This window comes from Camelus ferus, chromosome 12, assembly GCF_009834535.1.
Source record: "Camelus ferus isolate YT-003-E chromosome 12, BCGSAC_Cfer_1.0, whole genome shotgun sequence".
Classification (NCBI taxonomy): domain Eukaryota; kingdom Metazoa; phylum Chordata; class Mammalia; order Artiodactyla; family Camelidae; genus Camelus; species Camelus ferus.
The window spans coordinates 32390937-32413122 of record NC_045707.1 but is presented as its reverse complement, the minus strand read 5'-3'; the positions used below and the strand labels follow the sequence as shown (position 1 = coordinate 32413122).

The 22186-nt window shown below is 44.7% G+C and overlaps 2 protein-coding genes and 1 long non-coding RNA gene across 3 annotated transcripts in view; 1 reads left to right on the top strand and 2 right to left on the bottom strand.

Annotated features, from left to right (window-relative positions):
- Positions 1-11146, top strand: part of GNS (glucosamine (N-acetyl)-6-sulfatase) — a 43601-nt gene extending 32455 nt beyond the window's left edge. Inside the window, exons 11-14 of the mRNA XM_032493333.1 lie at positions 3334-3441; positions 4403-4513; positions 5864-6024; positions 8463-11146. Of these exons, the coding sequence (XP_032349224.1) occupies positions 3334-3441; positions 4403-4513; positions 5864-6024; positions 8463-8541 (459 nt within the window). The 3' untranslated portion in view covers positions 8542-11146. The remainder of the gene's footprint in view (positions 1-3333; positions 3442-4402; positions 4514-5863; positions 6025-8462) is intronic.
- On the bottom strand, positions 10961-16005 carry LOC116667658. The gene is made up of 2 exons (XR_004324606.1): positions 11452-16005; positions 10961-11370 (listed from the first exon to the last, which is right to left on the bottom strand). It is a non-coding gene; the product is annotated as an uncharacterized LOC116667658 (long non-coding RNA).
- Positions 16006-17719: 1714 nt separating this feature from the next.
- Positions 17720-22186, bottom strand: part of RASSF3 (Ras association domain family member 3) — a 65533-nt gene continuing 61066 nt past the window's right edge. Inside the window, exon 5 of the mRNA XM_032493332.1 lies at positions 17720-21336. Coding sequence (XP_032349223.1) covers positions 21187-21336 — 150 coding nt within the window. The 3' untranslated portion in view covers positions 17720-21186. The remainder of the gene's footprint in view (positions 21337-22186) is intronic.

Sequence of the window (22186 nt, the reverse complement as noted above, 5' to 3'; positions counted from 1 at the left end):
GTAATGACTAACCATGCTGAACATCTTGTCATGTGTTTCTTGGACATCTGTATATCTTCTTGGGAGAAATGTCTGTTCAGATCCTTTGCCTTTTTTTTTTTAAGTTTTAATTATTATAAGTATGATTTCTTGAAATATCTTCTTTTAGGGGGAGTAAATTAGGTTTACTTATTTTAGTGGAGCTACTGGGGATTGAACCCACAACCTTGTGTGCTAAGCACGCACTCTACCACTGTGCTATACCCGCCTCCTGCACATTTTTAAAAATTGAGTTTTTGATCAGCGAATCATCTTTCACTTACACCTTTTGTGTTTCTTTCCTTGTGAAGTGCCTCTTTTTGCCCATCATCTTCCTGTTTATGACTTGTCTTTTCCCTACATTGAGATGTGAGAACACAGGAACTGAATGTATAAATAGGTTAGCGTTCTTTGTATCTTATTTATAAAAATGCTTCTGAATCCTGAGATCAGAAAACAATTCTCCCAAACATTCTTCTAAAAGTTTTATAGTTCTGCCTCTTACATTCAAGTGCTTGATGTGTCTAGAATTGGTTTTCTTGCATGGTAGGAGTCAGGAATCCAATTTTTCTTTTTTTTTTTCCCCTGTATAAATACTTAATTGTCTTTTTTGATCCACAGATCTATCTTGTTATAAAACTGCATAATTCTTTGCAGGGGCACACCTCTCTCATTGTTCTTACAGACATCCTGCCACTTCTCTTTTGTATAAACTTCATTTTTCTTTTCTTTCTTTTTTTTTAACTGGAAGTACTGGGAATTGAACCCAAGACCTCATACCCACTAAGCATGCTCTTTACCACTGAGCTATTTCCCTCCCACCATGTAGAGTTTTAAAACAGCTTTTCAGATTGCCTAAAAATTCATCTTGGGCTTTTGGCTAGAACTACACTGATATCTACAGATCCAATAGAGGGAAATTTACATCATTTAACTCTCTCCATATATATCTTACACTGTGTGCCTTAATTACTTCTAATTAGGGGAAAAAACTTCACTGTAGGGGTAGAATCACTGTGCTATTTATAGTTAATTTTTCTGCACGGTTTTGTAAATGACACTTAGGAGTTGGCTCTTTTCCTCAGTCCTGTTTTGTTTTGGAGGTTGGTCTAGTGAAACTTCTGATGTATCAGGGTTGCTGAGCATTTCCTGACTGTCTTGCCTCTAGTCTGCCCTGATACAGCGGCTGCTAGCCACGTGTGGCTATTTAAATGAACCAGAACAAAGTGAAAAATTCAGATCCTCAGTAGCACTAGCCACGTAGCAAGTACTCCAAAGCCATTGTGTTGAACGGCGCAGTTAGAGAACAGTTCAGTCAGAAAGTGCTGTTGAATAGCGCTGCTGTAGAGCAGGGGGCGGCAAACCCCTGTGGCCAGTCTAGCCCAGGCTCAGTGTTTGTACATCATTGTGTCACAGCACAGCCATGCTCATCCCTGTATGTCTGGGCCTGCGTTCCTGCTACAACAGCGGGCGGAACTGAGTAAGCTGCAACAGAGACTGCAGTCGCAGACCCTAAACACTGTCTGGCCTTTGGCAGAAAAAATGCAATGATCCCTTCCAACCGTTAGTCTCAAACTTGGCTGCACATTCGTATCACCTGGGAAACTAAAATACAGCCCCAGGGAGTCTGATTAATTGGCATGCGAGGTGACCTGGCCCCCTGGGATTTTCAGAGCACCCCCAGTGATTTTAATATGGTGATTTTAATATGCAGCCACGTTGGAGACCGCTGCCCTAGACTTCCCAGATGCTCGTCTCCTCTGCGTACTTTGACATTCAAGTGTGGGGTTTTGAGGTTGACTCAAGTCTGACAGATAAGCTCTTGCCCTGACTCCCTGCTTCCAGGGCTCGGAGTTGGCAGAGTGGGAACATAGACGGGAGTTGGTGGCTTCGGAGGTCTCCCAGGACTTAGGGTTTCTGAGACCTTCATCTGCTCAGGATTGTTTGGGTTTCATCATAGAGCAGTGGTTCAGAAATAACATTCCTCTCTGACTCTCCTTTATCAGGCAGCTGTGTCATTCCACGGTCTTGTGCAGGTGATCACCCGTTCCCCCGCTGTGGGCCCCAAGTTAAGCAGGCCCACTCCAGTTCCGGAGCAGTGGTTCTCAAACTAGCGTCCCTTAGCAGTGACTTGGGGGGTTCGTTAAAATGCGGATCGCTCCCCACCAGCAGTGGGGGTTGTTATAACAAGTTCCCCCGCTGATGCTGCTGGGGAGGGGCCCCGCTTTGAGCACTGCTGTTTTAGAGCAGTGCTTCTCAAATTTTACTGTGCATGTGAGTCACTAGAGGGTCTTATTAAAATGCAGACTGTGGCCCATGAAGGCTGAAGTAGGGCCTGAGATTGTGCATTTCTGACAAGCCCCCAGGTGTTGCTGGTAGACCACAAACCAGACTTCGGGTGTAGACCATTTTTAGAGCTCCTCCCACCTGGCCTCCCTACCTCCATGTCTTCACCCCATCTCTAGATTCTGCTGCTGGGCTGATTTTTCAAAAGCACAGCCTTAATTACATTACTTCCCTGCTCAAAAACCTCCCATTGCTTCCTGTCACCTGCTGTTCTTTATAGAACCAGCGGGCAGCCTGCTGTCAGGGCCTTTTCCTGCCTCTCCACCCTGCCTTGGCACTGCCACTTGGTCTGAAAGCTGGAGATGGGGAACCCATACCACCAGGCATTCTGCTTCCATCCTGTGCTCGTGTTGTTCTTTTGATACCAAACGACCTTTTACTCCCAGGTCCTTCCCCTTTTCACTATTTGTGTGCCTGTCTTAAACTTGCCCATTTCAAATGCTGCCAGTTCCCTTCTCCTGCTCCACTAATGTGCAGTGAAAATTAAAAGTGTTCATATTTGTGTGATATCTTCATTCTGATCATCAAGAAGTACTTTGAACCTGCTACAGTCCCGAGCACACCAGTCCTGTTTAACTTCTCAGTAGGAGCTTAGAACAGCTCTTACAGAGTTTATCAACTACCGTTTATTCTGATCTGAACTTGGAGCACCTTGCACTGTGACTTTGAGTCTCACTTCGCTGCTTGGTTGCTCTCCATTCCTGACCTGCTTTATGGAAGGAGTCTTGGGAAGTAACTGTCAAATGCTCAAAGCGTTTGAGCTCACTTGTGAGGGGGTCTATAGAAACCAAACACGACCCTCGGTAGCCATCATGTGCCTCCCTTTTAGTCATTCCCTGTAGTTACTGAACGAACAGTCCAATTTTGTTTTGACTCCCGATTCCTCTTTAGCAGTAGAATGAATAACTTTGTGATCCTGATCCTTACCAGTCTGCACCTCACAGAAACCACTTTTGCTCTTCTTCCTAGACAGGAGCCAGTAACCTGACTTGGCGATCAGACGTCCTGGTGGAATATCAAGGAGAAGGCCGTAACGTCACGGACCCAACGTGTCCTTCCCTGAGTCCTGGAGTGTCTGTGAGTAACACCGGAGTGGGCTTACCAGCCTCCTCACTGACAGCACAGCAGGGCTTAGATGTGCCAGGTGCTGAAACCCTTAATCTGAATCCTGTTCCTGTCACTTGACTTTGTCACTTGATTATAGGAGATTAGGAGATGGACAGAGGTAAACTCGATAATCCTGAAAATGATACTGCCAGCCTGTTGTTAGAATGTGCACTTCAGAATCTTCCAGTCTTCGTAACAGGGGCACATATCTGCCCATCTCCTAACCTTGTCAGTACCCCTTTCTGTTTTCCTACCCGTCTTAGCCGTGGTACCATTTTTTAATGGGGATGTTATCAGTGGCTTCCAGCAGAGACGGGGCCCCAGCCTGTAATTGTGCCACCGCTTGTGTCTTTCACTGGTGGCAGCCAGGCTGGTCCTAGAGGTGGTAATAGTGACATTAGCCTCTCTTTAGAGAATGGGAAATAGGAGTCAGCTTCAGAGAGAACCCTAACACCAAAGTGTTCCAACGTAGTAAAGACATGATGAAATATGTTGTCCTGTTTGCTGATAAGAACACTCGTAAGTAATTGGAAATGATTCCACAAAGCTCATTTTAGCCTCTTTTCTCCCATCCTTTAGGATGACAGATCCTAGTATAACTTAGTCGTGATTCATCTGAGTATTGATTTCTTCTCTTTACCACCACACACGTTTTAGAGGTGCTCATCACAACCAGCTCTGGTCAGGAGATGAGCAGGCAGGGATGGCAACAGTCTACAAACAGAGCCACCACACCCCGTGTTCCTTCATTGAATTAGCCATCAGCAGGGGACAGAGCCTCACGTCTAACTTCAGTTACTTCTGTGTGGAAGGTTTCCTCACTTCTGTCCAGTCGTATATCTGTCTGGAGCCAACCTGGTTGCCCCTGTAAGCAAGTTGTTTGTTCCTATAGAATAACAATCTTCGTTTAACTTTTTTAATGTCCCTCCAGCAATGTTTCCCAGACTGCGTATGCGAAGATGCATACAACAATACGTATGCCTGCGTGAGGACCATGTCAGAACTGTGGAATCTGCAGTATTGTGAGTTCGATGACCAGGAGGTAAGAGGGCCTGCTGCCTCCTCCACCCTTGTGTCTGGGGCCAGGGCTGTGGTGGCTGGAGAGCAATTCCCAGGATGCTCCCCGGGAAGATGTGTTTCCTACCGGTACTTCCACTTGGGTTCCCCTCAGTTAAGGAACCTGGAATTCCACGAGGCCAGACTTCTCTGACCTTTCTCACGGTGGTTTCCATCACTCCCAGCACTGCCCACACACACTTTAAGTGCACACAGTTGACTTTTTCGGAATGCTGCACGCCTGGTCTGTTTGCTTCCCTGATAGTTTGGGGTGAGGGTAAGACATCTCAATTTCTGTGGAGAGGAACGGAGTTGGGGCCTTTCCTAGAAAGCTTACTGGCCACCAGCTTGTTCAGACCTTCTGCCCCTACCACCGCAGAGTCCAGTGCTGGTGCAGTACATGAGCAGTGGAGGGTCAGAGGTGGCAGCCTTGGAGGAAGGTGGCTTTTAGCCAGCCCAGATCAGTGTGGATTATCTGCAGGATTACAGGGACCCCAGCCATCCTGATTTCCTACTGTTTATCAGTGAGCGCCTGCCCACCCCATCTGGCAACCCACATTTTGCCACGTGGAGCCAGTGCTTATAGTGTTTCTCAGAAATTGATTTGCTCACTATTTGTAGCTCGTATGCACTTGGGACAACAAAGGAGAGCTTCCCTCAGACTCATGTCCTTCCCCTTTGTTACTGATAGTCTGAGGGAAGCCACTTAGAGCCCTGACAGCCAGAATTTACCTACATCTTCTTAGCCTATCCTTAACTCCGGCTTGGAGAACAAGGTACAGACTGGGGGGAGCACAGTGATATTAGCCATGTCTAATGTTAGAAATACTGTATTCTTCCTCAGTTGGAGTTGTACCTCCAAAACCGGTTTTTAAAATAGGAGAACTCAACATTTTTATAACACAGGTTAGAGTACTTTCATATCTATTCTCAGTTGAGGTAAAAATAAGACTTCAAATGTCAGCTGTCACCCAGTAGTAACCTTATTACTAAGTCTAGTTTCTGAGCCCTTGTCATGAGACAGTCCTGCCTTCCGTTAATTACGGAAGGTCATGTGAGTTTCTTCCCTTCTCCCCTCCTGACTCTGCCTGAAGGCACAGGGACGCTGGGTCCCCTTTCCAGCATGGGCCATAGACCTGAAGCAATTTAACCCCCAGAACAGATGCTCCATTGTCTGCTGTATACCCTTGGGCTCCTTGAGAGTCTTGAGACCGGATGATATTCTCGTGGCCCTGGGTTTTATCTGCTTCCTCCCTTCCCATTTAGCAATAACTCACAGGAGGAGTATTTCTTCAGGCGTAACCCTTGCTCCCCTCCCTCCTCTCATCTCCTGTAGGTGTTCGTAGAAGTCTACAACCTGACTGCAGACCCACACCAAATCAACAACATTGCCAAGAGTATAGACCCCGAGCTTTTGGGAAAGATGAACTATCGGCTGATGATGTTACAGTCCTGTTCTGGGCCGACCTGCCGCACTCCAGGGGTTTTTGACCCTGGGTAAGTGTCTTCTTCAGTGACTGCCCAGCTTTCTCCAGCATTCCTGCTGTTCTTGAAGGCCAAGGCTACCTCTTAGGTCTTCCTCGCTCTGAGCTGAGCTCTGTTCTACTCATTTCTCCTGGTTCTGCTTCTCAAGGGGGTACTGTGTCTTAGTGCTGCAGCCTGTTGTGCTGGGAAAGTGTGAGCTGCTGGAAACTCCTGCTCTCCCCCGCCAGCTGGTGCCTTAGCTGGAGGGCAGCCCTGCTCCCCACCACGTGGGGCTCCTCCTTCCCCCTTTCCTGTGGTGCCACTCGATTCACTGGTGACACCTGGGGCTTCTTTAGAGTAAGCTGACCAAGAGTTACTCTGCTTCCTAGCACTTCTGAGAGCATATGCCTTCATTTCTCAGAAACCCCAGTTATAGAAATGTGAGTACTTGCCAGTAAATCTAATAAGTACACAAATGAAATAGAAATAGATGAAGGTAGGAAAGATGTTTAACTATCACCTACCAAGTCAGCCTTTTTCCTCCCACTCTCCTTCCTCTTACAACAGTAACTTTTCCCCAGTAACATGGGTCTCAGCACCCCACGTGCTTGAGCAGCCTATGGCAAGAAGCCTATCATTTTTTGCTTTAAGATGATAAAAGGCAAACTTTCATTGAGAAAGGATTATTTCAGTTCTTACACTGATTGTAGGAGAGGAAGAACGATGTCCTAAGCTGATGGAAAGTAGTAAGTTGATTATGTAGCCACCTTTGTGTGAGGTGGTGTATCTTCAGTCCAAATGAGAGAAGAGTATATGGTGAACGAGTAGAGACACTGGGTTGTAGGCTATGTATTAAAGAAAGGGAGCACTGTTGCTTTCACCTAGTATATACAGAGCCAAAAAGACACGGAGGCCAGCAACTTAAATGTTGTCTTTGTATTGTTACTTAGCTTATCATAATTTTATTTATCACTTAAGCTAACTTTTACATGGGATGATCCTGATAATGCATAATTAGTCATTGATCAAGCATCCTAACCACCCAGCTTTGATCTTTCCCTCCAAGTTAGTGAAATGGACCCTCCCTTGGTGCCAGTTCCTTGAACTAGGAAGTTCGTTCTGTAAGGTAAACCTCAAGACTTCTAGTCGGCACGTGCTGATTTTGCAGCAGCCGCTTTGCTCAGAATGTTTTACGAAACCAAAAAAGATGTCTAAAGCAGGTCTCTGGCTGCCTCTCGGAACTTAAAGCCAACCTCTAACTAAGTCTTGCATGGAAGGTCATGAGACCTGGACATCGTGGACGGTGATGTTGGGCCAGAGCAGGGCAGAGGCCGTGGCCCCCTTCAGTGTTAGGAGGACTCCACCTTAGAGTTCCCATGCGGCCCTTAGAGCCCAAACAGGTACATTTCCAGTGAGGAAATAGAGCTTGGCATTGGAATGGAACTGACACAGAAGCTCTGACTTCTGGGCAAGCTTTGTTTTTTAAACTATAGCTATGTTGCTCACATTCTGGAAGCTTGTCATTAAGATTCTAGAGGCTGGCTTTACTCGTTAGCCTGAGCTGTTTAAACTCTACCTTAGTTTCTTTTAAATGCCTTAACCATAGCTTATTCTTTCCTACCAAACATTCAGGCCTATAGACCCTTCTAGGATGGGGGCCCACTCCCACCACTACCCGTCAGGACGCAACACACACGTTCCCTTCCGTGTTGCCTGGGGCTGCTCTTGCACTTGAGCAGCAAAGTTGAGTAGTTGGCACAGAGACTGTGGCCCACAAACCCTAAAATACTTATCATCGGGCCCCTTTAAAAAAAAGTTGGCCGAACCCTGCTCTAAAATAATGCCCAGAGTTAGTCTGTCCTACAGGATAGCAGATAAAACTAAAAGACAGTGTTATTTCCAGACTGCAGACGTGAAAGCTGCAGCCAGTGTGTGTTCTTTATGTCTGCCAGGTCTCACCTCCAGCCACCATTTGGCATTGACTCGAACTTCCTTTCAAGCGGTAAAGTGATTTCATGTGCCAGACGCTTTACGTGAATTGCCCCTCTGTTTCAGTGGTGGCCAGAGGTCGGTGACTCCCCTCAATTCATGAGCCAGGTTCAGGCTCCTATTGGAGATGCACTCACCTCCCAGGCTGTGTGTCCAGATGTGAAAGATGGCAGGGCTCCCAGCAAAGTCTAGGCCGCTGCATACTCTAGGGATCGCTCCCCCCACCAAAATGTTCAAACATTGCCTCCTCGCAACGCCTTCTGTTTGTTCTCCTCTCACTTTTACTGTTACTTTGTGCTCGCTGCCTTGTGATGGAAATGCTCTTACTTACTACGTACTGTGCTTTGTACTAGATTCCCTTCTGGTGATTTAATTGTTCCTGCTGCATCCCTTCCTGCCATCCTTTCCAGTGTATATTCTGACTGAATACTCAAGGGCTAACGAGAGTTAATGCGATACCTTTTTTTTGCCACTGTCCCCAGATACAGGTTTGACCCTCGTCTCATGTTCAACCACCATGGCAGTGTCAGGACTCGAAGGTTTTCAAAACATCTTCTGTAGCACCTCGGCGGTTGGATCCCCGCACGCCTCTTTCTGATGAAGTGATTGTAGTAGGTGTCTTTAGCTAGTCCTCAAGACCACACCTGGAAGGGTTCCTGGGCTGGCTTCAAGTCCTGTTCAAAAAAGCAACCCAATCAGCTGACGTCCTTGTGCAATGTGTTAAACTGTGAACTCTGCCCGTGTGTCAGGAGTGGCTGTCCCTGGTCCCTTCATTCAGCTGATGACAATACTCCCGGGGTCTTTGTTCTCACCAAACCCTTTCGGTCCTGGGGCCACAGTTCCTGATTATATTCCCCATGTGGTCAAAGTCTGAATCTGTAAACCCATTCAGATACATAGCAATGCTTGGGGTGGGGGTGGGGGGATGTTTTTGGTAAACAGCTTGACCTGAATTCAAAGGACTTGCATCACATTCCAGATTGAGCACTTCACTATCAAAAATACTGATATCACATGGCTTGAAGACTAACCACCAGAGCAGAACTGTCTAAGTACCATCATTTTGAGTAGAAATACACTGTTCATAATATCCATCACAATGTGATAAGGTCAGAAATTCAAAACACATCAACCAAGCTCTGTTCATTTTTTTAGGAATTCTGGGCTGGTGCTGCAATGAAGCAGGACAGTGGGAAGCTTTTGGTAAAGGCTGATTCCAGGTAGTTATTGAAAGTGATGGACCTCTGCTTTGCGGTGGCTGCTAACCACGTGGAGTGTCAGTTAGCGCCAGGGGTAGCTAGGGAGTGTCTCTCCTGGACTAAAGTGGGTGAAGTACTTCAGCAGAGAACTTCAAGGGTTGGTGAAGGTTGTTTTCTGAGGGCCTTCTGTAGGTAGGGCTCTCGGGGTGACAGGTGGAAGGGCTGTAAACTGGGCTAGACTAAGTGCCTGCCCAGCAGGGACCCTGGGTTTCAGTCCCACGGGTGAAGCTGGCAGACTTTCCATTTTGCAAACGTTCTTTTCACTTGTTAAAAGGTAAAAATTTTTTAGGGTTGATGCAAAGTACCAACTGCTTACCTTCTTCCCTTTAAGATAACTTCTTCCTGAGTTTCTTGTGTGACTGGGGCCTCATTCACTACTCCTCTGTGAAAACCAGATCTTCTTGAGGTTTCCTGCATAGAACTGCATTTTTGTTTCTGGGCTCAAAGACCAAGGCCGTTTCCACTGTTTTCTTCACAAGAACGCTAACCGTAGGGGAGGAGGAAGAACTGCGCTTTATAACCTGTTCAACTCAGGCAATAGCGATTTTAGCTTTATTTAAGGTCCCAGGTTGAGCTTTAAGCACTTTGTAAGACATGGCCATAGGTCACTTTTCTTCAGAATTCCAAATTGCCACATTGGGTTAATAGCCATTGGGTTTATTCCTTTACCTCACAGTCCCAGTAACTGTGGTGGTAGTTAGAGGTCAAATGGGCAAGTGAAATGAATACCTCTGCTGTGAACGTTTTAGGAAAAGACATTCTAACAATTTTGTAACTAAAAGCAAACTGCAGTGTTGAATGTGGGGATCGGCATTATTTCTACACTTTGATTCTTAACAGTAATCAGTCAGCTTCCACATGAATGAAAGTTGACCATAGTTGTTCCTGAATAAAAAGAAAACTCTTACCAGGTCTTGTACTGTGATGTCATATTGTTGTTTTATGCTAGTTCCTGGAAACAGATGGAGTCGAGTCATAAAAGTGACACAGGTGAGCTGCCAGCAGATTCCAGTCACACTGCTTACCTGCAGCTGGCTTCTGTTTGGGTGCGGGATGCAGTGAAGCCCTCTTTTTGTACCTCTAATTTTTGAATGATCCCTAATTTGACTTTTTCTCTTGGACTGATTTCATTCTGGATCTAGGCTAAACTCATCTTTCATAAAGAGGCCTCGGTTTATAGACTAGCAGCCCACAAGATGCACTGAATTTCTCAGGATGGTGTGTACAAGTCCCCACTGCTGCAGGAGGCATGCCTTGCTTTTCTCCTGTGTACTGATGAGCATTTTGGTTATTCTCCCTTTTGAGACAGGGTCCCTATCTGTTGGTGCCCTTCAGAATAGATAGAAAACTGTAACCATTAGGAATGAACAGAGGCCTTGGGGATGAATAGAGATTTTTGCCTTATTAAGATTTCCTGTCAAAAGCTCTCTCAAATAGTTACATTTCCTACAATTACAAAGTAGGGAATGCCTTTGAGCATCTTTGAATTTGACCAATGGTGCTGTTGCAAAATACATTTTAATTGACTATACTAGGGTTTTTGTACAAAATAGTCATGATAGCCAGGGAAGATTATACCTTAATCTGTGAGAACTGTTCGTAAGTTTAAGTGTGTAAGGAATAGTTTTAACGAAAGAAGATATATTGTCCTAGGATCCTTACTAAGAGCAAGCAGAGGGTATTTAAACTGATCTACCAGTGGAACTAGGTGGGAATATCTGGATCTTTAGTTTCATCACCACTTAGGTCCCACTGAGTGTTGTGAATTCCTGTGGTCGCATCATCTGTTCCGAGAAGCGATTCTGCCCTGGCTCTGTGTCATCTCACTCATTGACTTAGAAAGTGCCCTTCAAAGGACCCTGTTCACTGCTGCACTTTTCAATGAATTAAAATTTATTTCTGTTCTCGTGGGAATGTGTCCTTTGTTTTAGTCCACAAGTAGTGAAATTCTGACAAGATGCTTTTTGGTTTTCCCCTTTATACTGTTTAATGTTTTAATCACTCACTAGCACTGCAGATCTCGGGCCATTTGCTCATTGGGTACCACAGTGTCTGCCTGGAAAGCTCCTGTACACATGGTCCCTGCTGGTCCCTGCTGATCCCTGAATGAGCACCACGAAGAAAATCCTTCCTGATAAATATTTTATGTTTACAGTTTGGAGAAAAAAAAATCTTACCTTGGCCAGCTTTAAATTAGATCAGGTAAGCTCACCTGCAAAGGTGCCTTTCCTTGATGACCACTCATGCGATCCACTGCCCTAAGTGAGAAATGAATTCATACTGAGTTGACAAACTTTTTCTTAAGGGGACAGTTAATATTTGAGGTTTGCAGGCCACATGGTCTCTGTCACAACTACTAAAACCTGCTGTCACAAAAGTAGCCATAGACAGTATGTAAAGGAATATATATGCCTTTGTTCCAGCAAAACTTTTTTTTTAAGCCATAATTTGCCAACCCCAGACCTAGTAGGTTGCCCCCTTCTAAGTTCTGAAGACCAAGTAGAAAAATTTGTTAGCGGACAGCCATAAAGTTTACAGATTACAATCAGGAAAACAAGTAATTTGTGTTTATCAAAATACCCAGCCACCGAGGAGAGAGAACATGTATTTGCACAGGCCCTCACAGCAAGGGTAAGGATAGATTCTGCTAGTTCCACTTTTCTAGCTTACATCCCACCTGTTCCCCCTGAGACTACATCCTGCCCTGTAGCAGCAGACAACCTCCTGATTTAGTGTTTCATCCTCTTTCTCCACCAGCCATGGGTTTGGTCCTAAGTGTACACTGAAGTCTCTTGTGGCCAGAACAGGCCCCAAGCTGAAAGCACCGTGCGGAGACATCTAGTACTGGCTGCTGAATTTACAGGACCTACAAGGGATGGCACTGAACTGCCGATTTCCTGGTCTAGTAACTGCCCTAGAATCTTGAGTGTTTTGCCTATAATTCCATTTCCTTCCCTAAGTGTGAGTTTTTAAAGTTTGTTTGTCCTTCTTGGAAAATTACATCCTAGGTGATGCTTCAGATGAAGTTTAGTGTCAGCGTGACAGGTAAACATCTTGGCGGGGTAGTAACGCACCACTCTAGGAAGGAGGCTCTGGAAACCACCACCACCTCACGCTGTACCAGGCGTTACAGCATACAGAGGATCTTCACCTCCACATCTTATTTGCTCCTCACGTGAACCCTGTGAGGTAAGCAAACAGGTGATGCCTCTGCACTTCACAGGGGAGAAAAAAAATTGTTTGATCCAGAGCATTTGCCATTGTAAATTTTAACTGCTCCTCCCACAGTTGAACTCTTACTGTAATAAGGGGAAAATTATTTCGCCTTAGTTACAGTTCTTTCCTCATAAGAGAAAAAAAGAGCAAAAGTGATACAAGTTTAAAATGCTGCCAAAAGAACAGACGTGAGTAACCAGTGGCCATTATGTAGAAAATTTTCACGTAAATCATGAATTATGTCAGGTAACTCCTACTCACCCTCAAGATCTTAGCTCTATATCACTGCCTCCAGGAAGCCTTCTCTAACCGCCTCAGTAATAAACTCTCATAGCACTCTGCACTTTATCTTCATGACACTTACCAGTATGTATTACACATGGAGTCTGGTTTCCATGGAAACACGACCATAGCGTTCTCACCACAATCTACCCAGAACCTAATATTTATAAATTACCTGAGGATGTTATGTGAAAAAAGTCAAAACACTCAGTGTTCTACTCAAGTTTCTTTTTGTGCAAAGAACAGAACAATAGAAGTGAAAGACTAAAAGAAAGAAAAATTAAGTTAGAATGTTATTGACCATATGCATTGAAGTCCCATACTGTAGACAACTGTAAACTAAATTTCTGAAGGAAGCACAAAGTTGGTGGTAGCAGCAACGTGAGCGCTTGTCATCTGGCAAACTTTTCAGAACTGGGCAGAATTAGGAATGTGTAGAACTCACCAATTTTTTTTTTTTTTGCACAAAATAACAGTATTTTTAAGGAAACTTACTGCAACATGAGGCCCCCAAATATGAACATATCAAGTATGTTGGTAGAACCTGTAGTGATGCCACCTGTCCTGTTCCTGATCATCTGCATCTTCTCTTTCTTGCCTGATCAGTCTGGTTAGAGGCTTATCAATTCTGTCAGCACTCTCGAAGATCCCAGTTTGGGTCTCACTGATTGTGTTCCTGTTTTCTACTTCATTAATAATCACTCTTTGTTACTTCCTTTCCTCTGCTTGCTTTGGGTTTGCTATTCTTTTTCTTATGTCTTTAAGTGGAGGCTGAGGTCACGTGTGAGTCCTTTTATCTTTTCTAAGAGGCACTGAGTACTATAAATTTCCCTCTTATCTCTGCTCTTGATCCCATTGTAGAGATGAGCACGAGTGCAGAACTTACATGAACAGAAGTAGTTCCTTCCTGAGGGAAGAGGGACCGATGAGGCATCCAGCAGCTAACAAGAATCAAGGAGATTACTGAATTTACGTTCTCCATCTCCCAGAGGCCACATGGCCTCTCCCCTCTGCTGCTCTCTGCTCCATTCTCCTGCTTTCTCTGAAGTCTCTCCCTGTCCCTGACACAAGGCCCAGTGGTGAGCTTCGTCCCCTGATTTCTGAGTCCTCATCACTAACTGGAATTCCTTTGTTTATTTAAAATTTTTAGGAATGTCAAATTGACCAACGGCCTTGTGTCAGAGGTCTAAGATCTAATTAGCCATAGTCAGAGGCGCAGGGTCACACTGTATGTGGAATTATCCTTTCCAGGATTAAATGAGGCAAGGTCAGGGAGACTCTTTACAGGTTAGCCATTACTCTCAATACGGATAACTTGTTTAAAAAAAATTTTTTTTCAGAGGGGGGTATGGCAGGAGATACACGTATAGCTCAAGTGGTAGAGTGCATGCTTGGCATGCAACCCCCAGCACCTCCTCTAAAAATAAATAAACCTACTTGCCTTCCCCCAAATAAAATAACTAATACAATAATAAATATTTTTAAAAGACAACTCTAAATTAAAAAGAGTGGGGTACAACTGCACATGGATGTATACCTCTTCAGTCTCTGAAATACTCTGGAGAGCTCTAAGATTTGCAGTTAGTATTTGAAAAACCATGGGGTGCTTGTTAAAGCAGTGGATTCTCAGGGCATAGTACCAGCTTTGGGGTGGGGCACAGAAACATCTTGCTTTAAAACATCAGCACCTCCAGTAGTTCTGAGGCTGTCTATAAAGAAACGGAGTAATAACTTCATTTTTGTCTTGAAATATCTTGCAACAGATCTTAAACACTGCCCATCCCCAACTATTGGCTTCCTAACAATCTCCCCACCCCGACCTACCGTGTCTCTGCTTGGATCGCCTTACTTGCAAAAGAACAAAAATTTTAAATGCAAGCTGGAGTGGTGGGTGGCACAAGGGTGACACAGGCATGACACCAGGGACAGGAACATGTTCCCAGCCTCACCCACACCCTACACATGAATTATCTTCCCTGAAGCACACACCCTTCCCCAGCACAAACTCTCCCATAGAAAGTGTATCTGGAAGGAAGGCAACGAGGTTTGGACATTTCTGAAGGCTGACGGCCAAGTTTCTCGATTTCGGTGGCTGCCCTTGTGTTCTCAGATAAGGGACTTTTATTGATAAGGCATTCGATGACAGGCTCGATTTTACCTAAAAATCACTGATTTGGAACACTCCTCTAGAGATCACACATGCAAGAAAAAAAAACATGTGACATGTTAGCTATTCTGAAAGAATCTGAAGACACCATTTGTAGTTGTGAGTAAAAGATTTGAATTTAAGCTGTCACCTCCCCACTTGCAAGAGTAGTAATTCAAGGATTCTAACTTTCGGCAAGATGACCGCATACTATGGAATTACCAGAACCTCAGCAAATTTCATTGCACTTGAAAATCAGAAGAAAGCCCTCTGGAGCAGAGCCCCCTAGAACTCCATTTCAGAGAAGAGGAAACACAGGGTCCACATGGGTCCACACAGGGTGGCTAAGTGAGGGGAAGGTACACACGCCAGGCAAACGAGCAGCTCTGTGCTGCTGAAGACAGGTGCATGCAAGGTAAGCCCCCTTGTTTAGAAAGATAAAAACCAACTCTCCTGGTTAAAGGAACTCCCTCCCAAACACAAAGCCAAAACCCCAACTTCTGAAGTTTACCAAGAGCCCTGATGTTCTCTGTTTGTGTGTAAACATTTAAAAATTCCAGTACTCACCTTTCTCAGAAGGGAAGAGAGGAGCTTTTGCTGATCAGCTGCCGCCAAGTGAGTCACAAGTGACTTTGGAAACCAAGATCAAAAGGGTCTATCCTCTACACCCTGCCGTTCTCACTTTGTGGAATTAAAGAGAAAGATTTGCCAAAAAGCAAGCCAAACTGAAACCAAAAACCACCAACCCCTCAAAAACCAACAAAAATTTAAAATACAAAAAAACTGCAGATGGAATTAAATTAACATTTCACCTGCCCACCCTGGGGTTAAAAATAAAGTTATTTAATCTGGCCAGTCCTTTCCACCACCACCCCCGGCCCATTTCTCCCCTGATCCTTGTACAAAGCTGCTTTCTTGCGCACTTAGTTAAACAAGTAGTGATTCACACCAGACAAATGTAGACTTTCAAGGCTTTGAATGCTTAGTTCCCTGTGTTCCTTTGGGAGAGGATCATCCTTGAGGGTGTAAAATTCCAGCCTTGGAGAGGGTGTGGACAAGAGGGAACCCTCCTATGCTATTGGTAGGAATGCAGTTTGGTGCAGCCACTATGGGAAAACAGTATGGAGGATTCCTTAAAAAAAAAACTGAAAGACTTACCATATGATCCAGCAATCCCACTCCTGGGCACATATCCAGAGGAAACTAATTCAAAAAGATATATGCACCCCAATGTTCACAGCAGCACTATTTACAATAGCCAAGACATAGAAGCAACCTAAATGTCCATCGACAGATGATTGGATAAAGATGTGGTATATGTATATGCATATACACACATATGTACACACAGTGGAATACTACTCAGCCATAAAAAAGAATGGAATAATGCCATTTGCAGTGACATGAATGGACCCGGAGATTATCATACTAAGTGAAGTAAGCCTGAAAGAAAAAGAAAAATATCATAAGATACCGCTTATATGAGGAATCTAAAAAAATAATAATAATAAACTTATTTACAAAACAGATAGATTCAGACATAGAAAACAAACTTATCGTTACCAAAGGGGAAGAGGGAGGAAGGTTAAATTGAGAGTTCAGGATTTGCAGATACTAAATACTATATATACAATAGATAAACACAGTCCTATTGTATAGCATAGAGAACTATATTCAGTACCTTGCAATAGCTTATAATGAAAAAATATGAAAAGGAATATATGTATGTGTGTAAATGAATCACTATGCTGTATGCCAGAAATTAACCCAACATTGTAAATCGACTATACTTTAATAATTTAAAAAACAACAAACTCCAGCCTTTGCAAGCATTTGGTGGCTCCTGGGAGCCAGCTCTGACTTCTCCCTGAAGCTATTCTGGCAATTATCTTACTAACTGCAGTGAGAACACCGGGTTTGGTTATCTGTCCTGTCAGTTTCTCCCACACAACAGAACCTGAAAACGAAAACAGGTAGGCATCCCCCTCTATGTAACTTAGTATAATCACTGAAATGGAATGCTAAATGAACACCCTCCCCCGCCAAAAAAAAGGCGGCTGAGCACCCTGACATCAAGCCTGTCCTTGCTTTTCCCACAAATCCCACTGCACCGGATTGCTTTCAGATGAACGGCCCATTAGAGGGCATCCTCATGGGTACTTAATAGGCAGTTTTACTGAAAAACTGGGTAGAACTTACAGGAAAAGTCGGCAGACTGGCAGGACGGCTCTGCCACTCACTCCCAGAGGGGCAATGGGCGAGTTGCTGGACCTCGATGCATTTGTTTCCTCATCTGTAAAATGGGGATGCTGACGATACCTATCTCATGAGGGAGAAAATGGGTTAATACGTGCATAGTACAGAAGGTCTTCGCCTTATGATGGCTGGTTTGATTTTACGATTTTTCAACTTTACAATGAATGGTGTCAAAGTGATACGCATTCAGTAGAAACTGTAGAAACTACTAGGATTTTAAATTGTGATGTTTTCCCAGACTAATGTTATTTTTTTGTGTTCACAAGGGTAAACACCAAATGTAACTGTTCTGTACTTAGACAACCATTCTATTTTTCACTTTCAGTACAGTATCCACGAATTACATGAGTATTCAACACTTTATTCTAAAATAGGCTTTGTGTCAGATGATTCTGCCCAACTGTAGGCTAATGTATGTGCTCGGGGTACGTTTACGGGGGGCTGGTCTGAACTATGAGGTTCGGTAGCCAGGTGAACTGATTGCATTTTTGACTTACGATATTTCCAATTTACGATGAGTTTATCAGAACATAACCCCACCATAAATCAAGGAAGATGTACATAGAGACTTTTCCCCTTCTTTCAAAAACACAACACTTTTAATTAGAATCACCTAGAGTCCCAAAAGTGTACAATTCTTAAGAAATAATTTTGCAACATAACAATATTCATTTAAACAATTATCAACTGGTGACAGATTCTGAAAGGAAGCCTAGGACAGGAAGCTAACTTCCTTTAAGGATAAAAATTCCAAAACATTCCCACTGCACCTTGGGCTGAACGTCCAAAGTGGATTCTTCTGGATATTTTGACGAAAAAGATCTACACAGAGCCGTCATTTCCATCATCATCATTTTCACCTATAAAGCAGCTACAGTACTTGCAGTGTGTTCCCCTTCACGGGCGGGTGCAGCCTCGCTCCTGTATCACCCGCGCCTCTAGGGGGCAGTGCAGTGGTAAAAACACTTGCCGGCAGCAGGCGTGGGGGCCTAAGAGGAGAAACGTGCACCCATCTGGTGTGAGACAGTCACGCTGACCAAAACACACGGATACTTTACAATGTTGCAAGCGGTCTGTTTTAGGGATGGGAGACCTCGGCAGGAATGGGGGGCGAAGGAAGAGGATTTCTAAGAAAGGGACAATGTTCTATTTTGGTAGTGGTCACATGGCAGCCACTTTATAGTAATTCCTTAAACCGTTCACATACATTACACACTTGTAAATATATGTATATTTTACAAAACAATTGTTATAGAAATGTGTCACACAGACGGATACTCTTTTTCCCAGAGGACAAGGCAAAGGAAAAATGACATTTGGGAGAACAAATGTGCCCTATTCAAACCTAGTGAAAACTGTCACATTCTCCCCTCTCCCCATCAGTATCTCCACAAAAGCAGCTTCTCCCACTCCTGTGACCTTTTATCTAGCATATTTTCACCATAAATAAAAACACACAAACATCAACTAACAACTTCAACTTTTAATAATGGAAACAACTTGCCATTCCAGAAACAATTTCAGGGGAAGAAATACCTTCCCATAAAAATAAACTTAAACTCATCAAAATTATAAATATTATAATTTTTTTCTACTTCTGCAAATTTCAAATGCTCCCCTGCAATACTACCCCTTCATTTAAACTTAACTCTTTCCTGTACCATCACATATTGAAGAGAAAACAGTATTACAGCAAAGCTTCAATAGTTTAATTTTAACTTAAGAATTTGTACAATGATTTTTTTTTTTAATCTTTGGCCTCAGTGGCCTTTTACACAATAAAGATGCTGCTGCAGTCACCAGTGTTTTGGAGAGACCGTCAGTCTTCAAGAACCACAAACTGACAGAATTTCAACACAGTAAGTTTTCCAAATCGCAACGTGCAGTGCACGTGACAATGAGCGAGGTCCTGGATAATATAGATGAGGATGCCTAATTCAGACGATCTATTTCAAGTAAAAAAGAAAAAAAAATTCACAGATACCCATCAGCTACTACTTTAGGTTCTAACAGTGTCTTAATCTGAGAAACAAAGGCTTCACAAAAATATGAGCTTACTAGGATGGGTAATTAAAAGACCAGGTGGTGGATAACAGTATACTCACACCCAAGCCATAGTCTGAATAGTAAAACCAGTATAAAAACCATGAAGGCATTCCCTGAACAATGAAGGTGAAAGTGTTGGGTGGCAACGTCACTAAAACCTCATTGATGCACTAAAAAGAAGTCACATGCAAAATTAAACAAGATGTGCCCTACATATTTTATAGCTAGTTCTACTTTTTTTTTTTCTTTCCAACTTTCCTTAAAAAGCTTAGGAAGATACGATTGTCTCAGTAACGTGTGTGGCACAGCATAAGCGACGCTTCCATCTGCCTCCAACAGGACAGGTGCTCTCTGAAAAGTCAGAAGAGCAGCCAAGAGGGGAAGAGAAATGCAATTTTTTAAAAAGGCACCGTTTAGTTAAGAAGCAAAGAACTGAAGCACCTTGGAATTTCAAAAAGAATCCATTAGGTGTCACCAAAGTGTTAACAATTCCTTGGGAATTTATAAACAAACAATACGGAGACTGAAAGTAGACTGCAAGGCCCCTGGAGAACCACAGCACACTTTTCCTGTTGTTTTCAGATTAACTGCTGCGTAAAAGGCAGTTATTTAACCAGCTTTAAGGAGGGCTTCTATTGCACTCTCACTTATTTCTTTGGTTTTGCAGGAACAAGCTCTTTAGTTAAAAAGTTTCCATCGAGAACCCTTCCTGTGCGGTCCGCGTTGGGCGGACGCCGCCCTCCTCCTTACAGTCAGGTCACCCTTTGGACTGAGGATCTGAAGGTCCTGGGTCTTTAATCCATAGCCCTGTTCTACATTATGTAAGATCAGACTTCAATGTATAAGACAAAGGGAGAAGGGAAGGAAGTGAGAGGGAAGGAGGGAGAGGGGAGGGGAGGGGAGGAAAAGAAAACAGGGAAAGGAGGGCGTGATTGTCACAAAAGTGTGCTGGGCGCCCCTCACCTGACAAACCCCCCGGCCAACAATTGGGGAAATAGTTGCCTCCTCCCCAAACTCCTTTCCCACTGTGAAAGCATTCTCAGGGGAAAACAGTAACTTCACAGGAGTTGTAGCACATGCTCGCTGCCCACTGGCCACAGAAGCCACGCAAGTCAGACCTTCTGCTCGGAGGAGAGAAGGCAGAACCGGGGCCGGTCCGCCCGGGGGGCAGCTCTGTCCCGTTTGGAACATGCACCCACCTGCACGCCGGGTCCTCTGGGTCAGCCGCACTTAGTCCCTCCTGTTGGCCCAGCTCCTACTTTCTTTGGTTCTGTTCCCACCTCTTACTCACCAGGAAATCAAGCAATATGACCATGGGTTTAACATCTCTAAACTGAAAAAGCTTTTAACTCTTTCACAAGCAAATTCTCCTCCTCTACCACCCACCCACTCACCGTCCAAACCACTTTCCCCCAGGGCTCGCCACCCCTACTCTTGCCTTCTTCCAAACTTGCTCTTTCCTTTCTTTGTCAGACTCCTCCAAATTCCTTCACCAACTCCTCAGATTTCCTAGCTTCCCGTGCCCTTCAATTCACATGGATCACTTCCTCTGACATTTAAGAAAAAAAAAAACAAAAAAGACAGGTAGTTTCAACACAGGACAAGTATTCAGACAGATTCCTGGTTAAGCTTTTAAAAAATCATTTGCACAACCTTAAGCTTAACATCATCATCACATACTTAAAATACCTAAAAGAAAACAAGGGGGTGGGGGGAACCAACCCAGAGTCCATGCTTCAAAGCGCTCTCGAAGGCTCCAGATGAGACTAGTTTCACAGCTTGCCAAGAGGTAACACCGAGGTGCCGAACAGAACAAGCTTGCAGAGTCCCTTGCAGAAGACGCCATGTGAGCACTCTGGGGAACTAGACCTAGAGATTCTTCAAGGGGGGAGGCGCTGGCATCATGGGGCAAGGAAACTGCCCTCTGACAAGAGGGACACAGGCGGCCGGTGTGCACGCAGGTCCCGCGCCGTCCCGTCCCCGAGGGGCAGGGCCCACGCGTTACCCGGGTTTCCACAGCTGGCTCAGGGCTCCCTCCAGCTTGTGTCTATAGACCGCGTAGCGCTCCTTCAGGGTCTGTAGCTGCTCCTCTTCTTCCTTGTCCAAGATCCGCAAGAAGTTTTGGAGCTCGGGCAGGCTGAAGGCTTCCCACTGCGAGAGAATACCCAAACTGAAAGATGCCAGGTGCTTCATTCAGTGTGAAGACTTAGGAATGCGGGCCCGGAGCACAGGGAGGCGTGGGCAGTATGCTGCCCAGTGGTCAGGGAGGTCCTGGTTCACCAAAGCCGAGCCCCCTACCAGCCTTCCCACCCTCTCCGCTCCCCTCCTCCCACCCTTTCCAAAAGGGCTCTCACCTCAGTACCCCTAAGTCCATGAGACACTCTCACTCCCGACTGGACCCCCAGACGCAGGAGAAACAGCTCCCTCCATCTTCCCTCCATGTGGCATCATCACTGCCCCCCTCCTCACCTCCCACGATCAACCTTACCAGCTCCTAAGCAGCTCTCCCTAGTGCTACCCACCCCCATCTTCTCCGCCATCCCTGGGATAGCCTCCTAGCTCCGTGCAAACACTCCCCAGTCTGTTCCCCCAAACAGCCAGCCTGAAATAAAAAGTGAAGCATGACCCACCCCTGCTTGGAATCAGTCAACAGGCTTCCCTTGGTTGTTTTCTGCTAAGTCTCAACGACGCTAACCTCTCCAGTCCCATCTCTCTCACACTGTGCCCCTCATTCATTACCCTACATGGCTTTGCACATGCTCCCCCTTCCTCCACTTTCCCTGGCGAACTCCTCAACCTTCCAGCGCCAGCTCAAATGCCACTTTCTCTAAGAAGCCTTCCATGATTTCCTTCCCTTCCTTCCCAGCCAGGACTAAGTCTATTAGAAGCTCTCAGCAGCACTGGAAGCCCTGACCACAAACGGTTTTTCAATTATTATAATTATTCGCTTTTAGCTGAGCATCTCTCTCGCCCACATCTTACCCTCACTACAGCTGTTGTG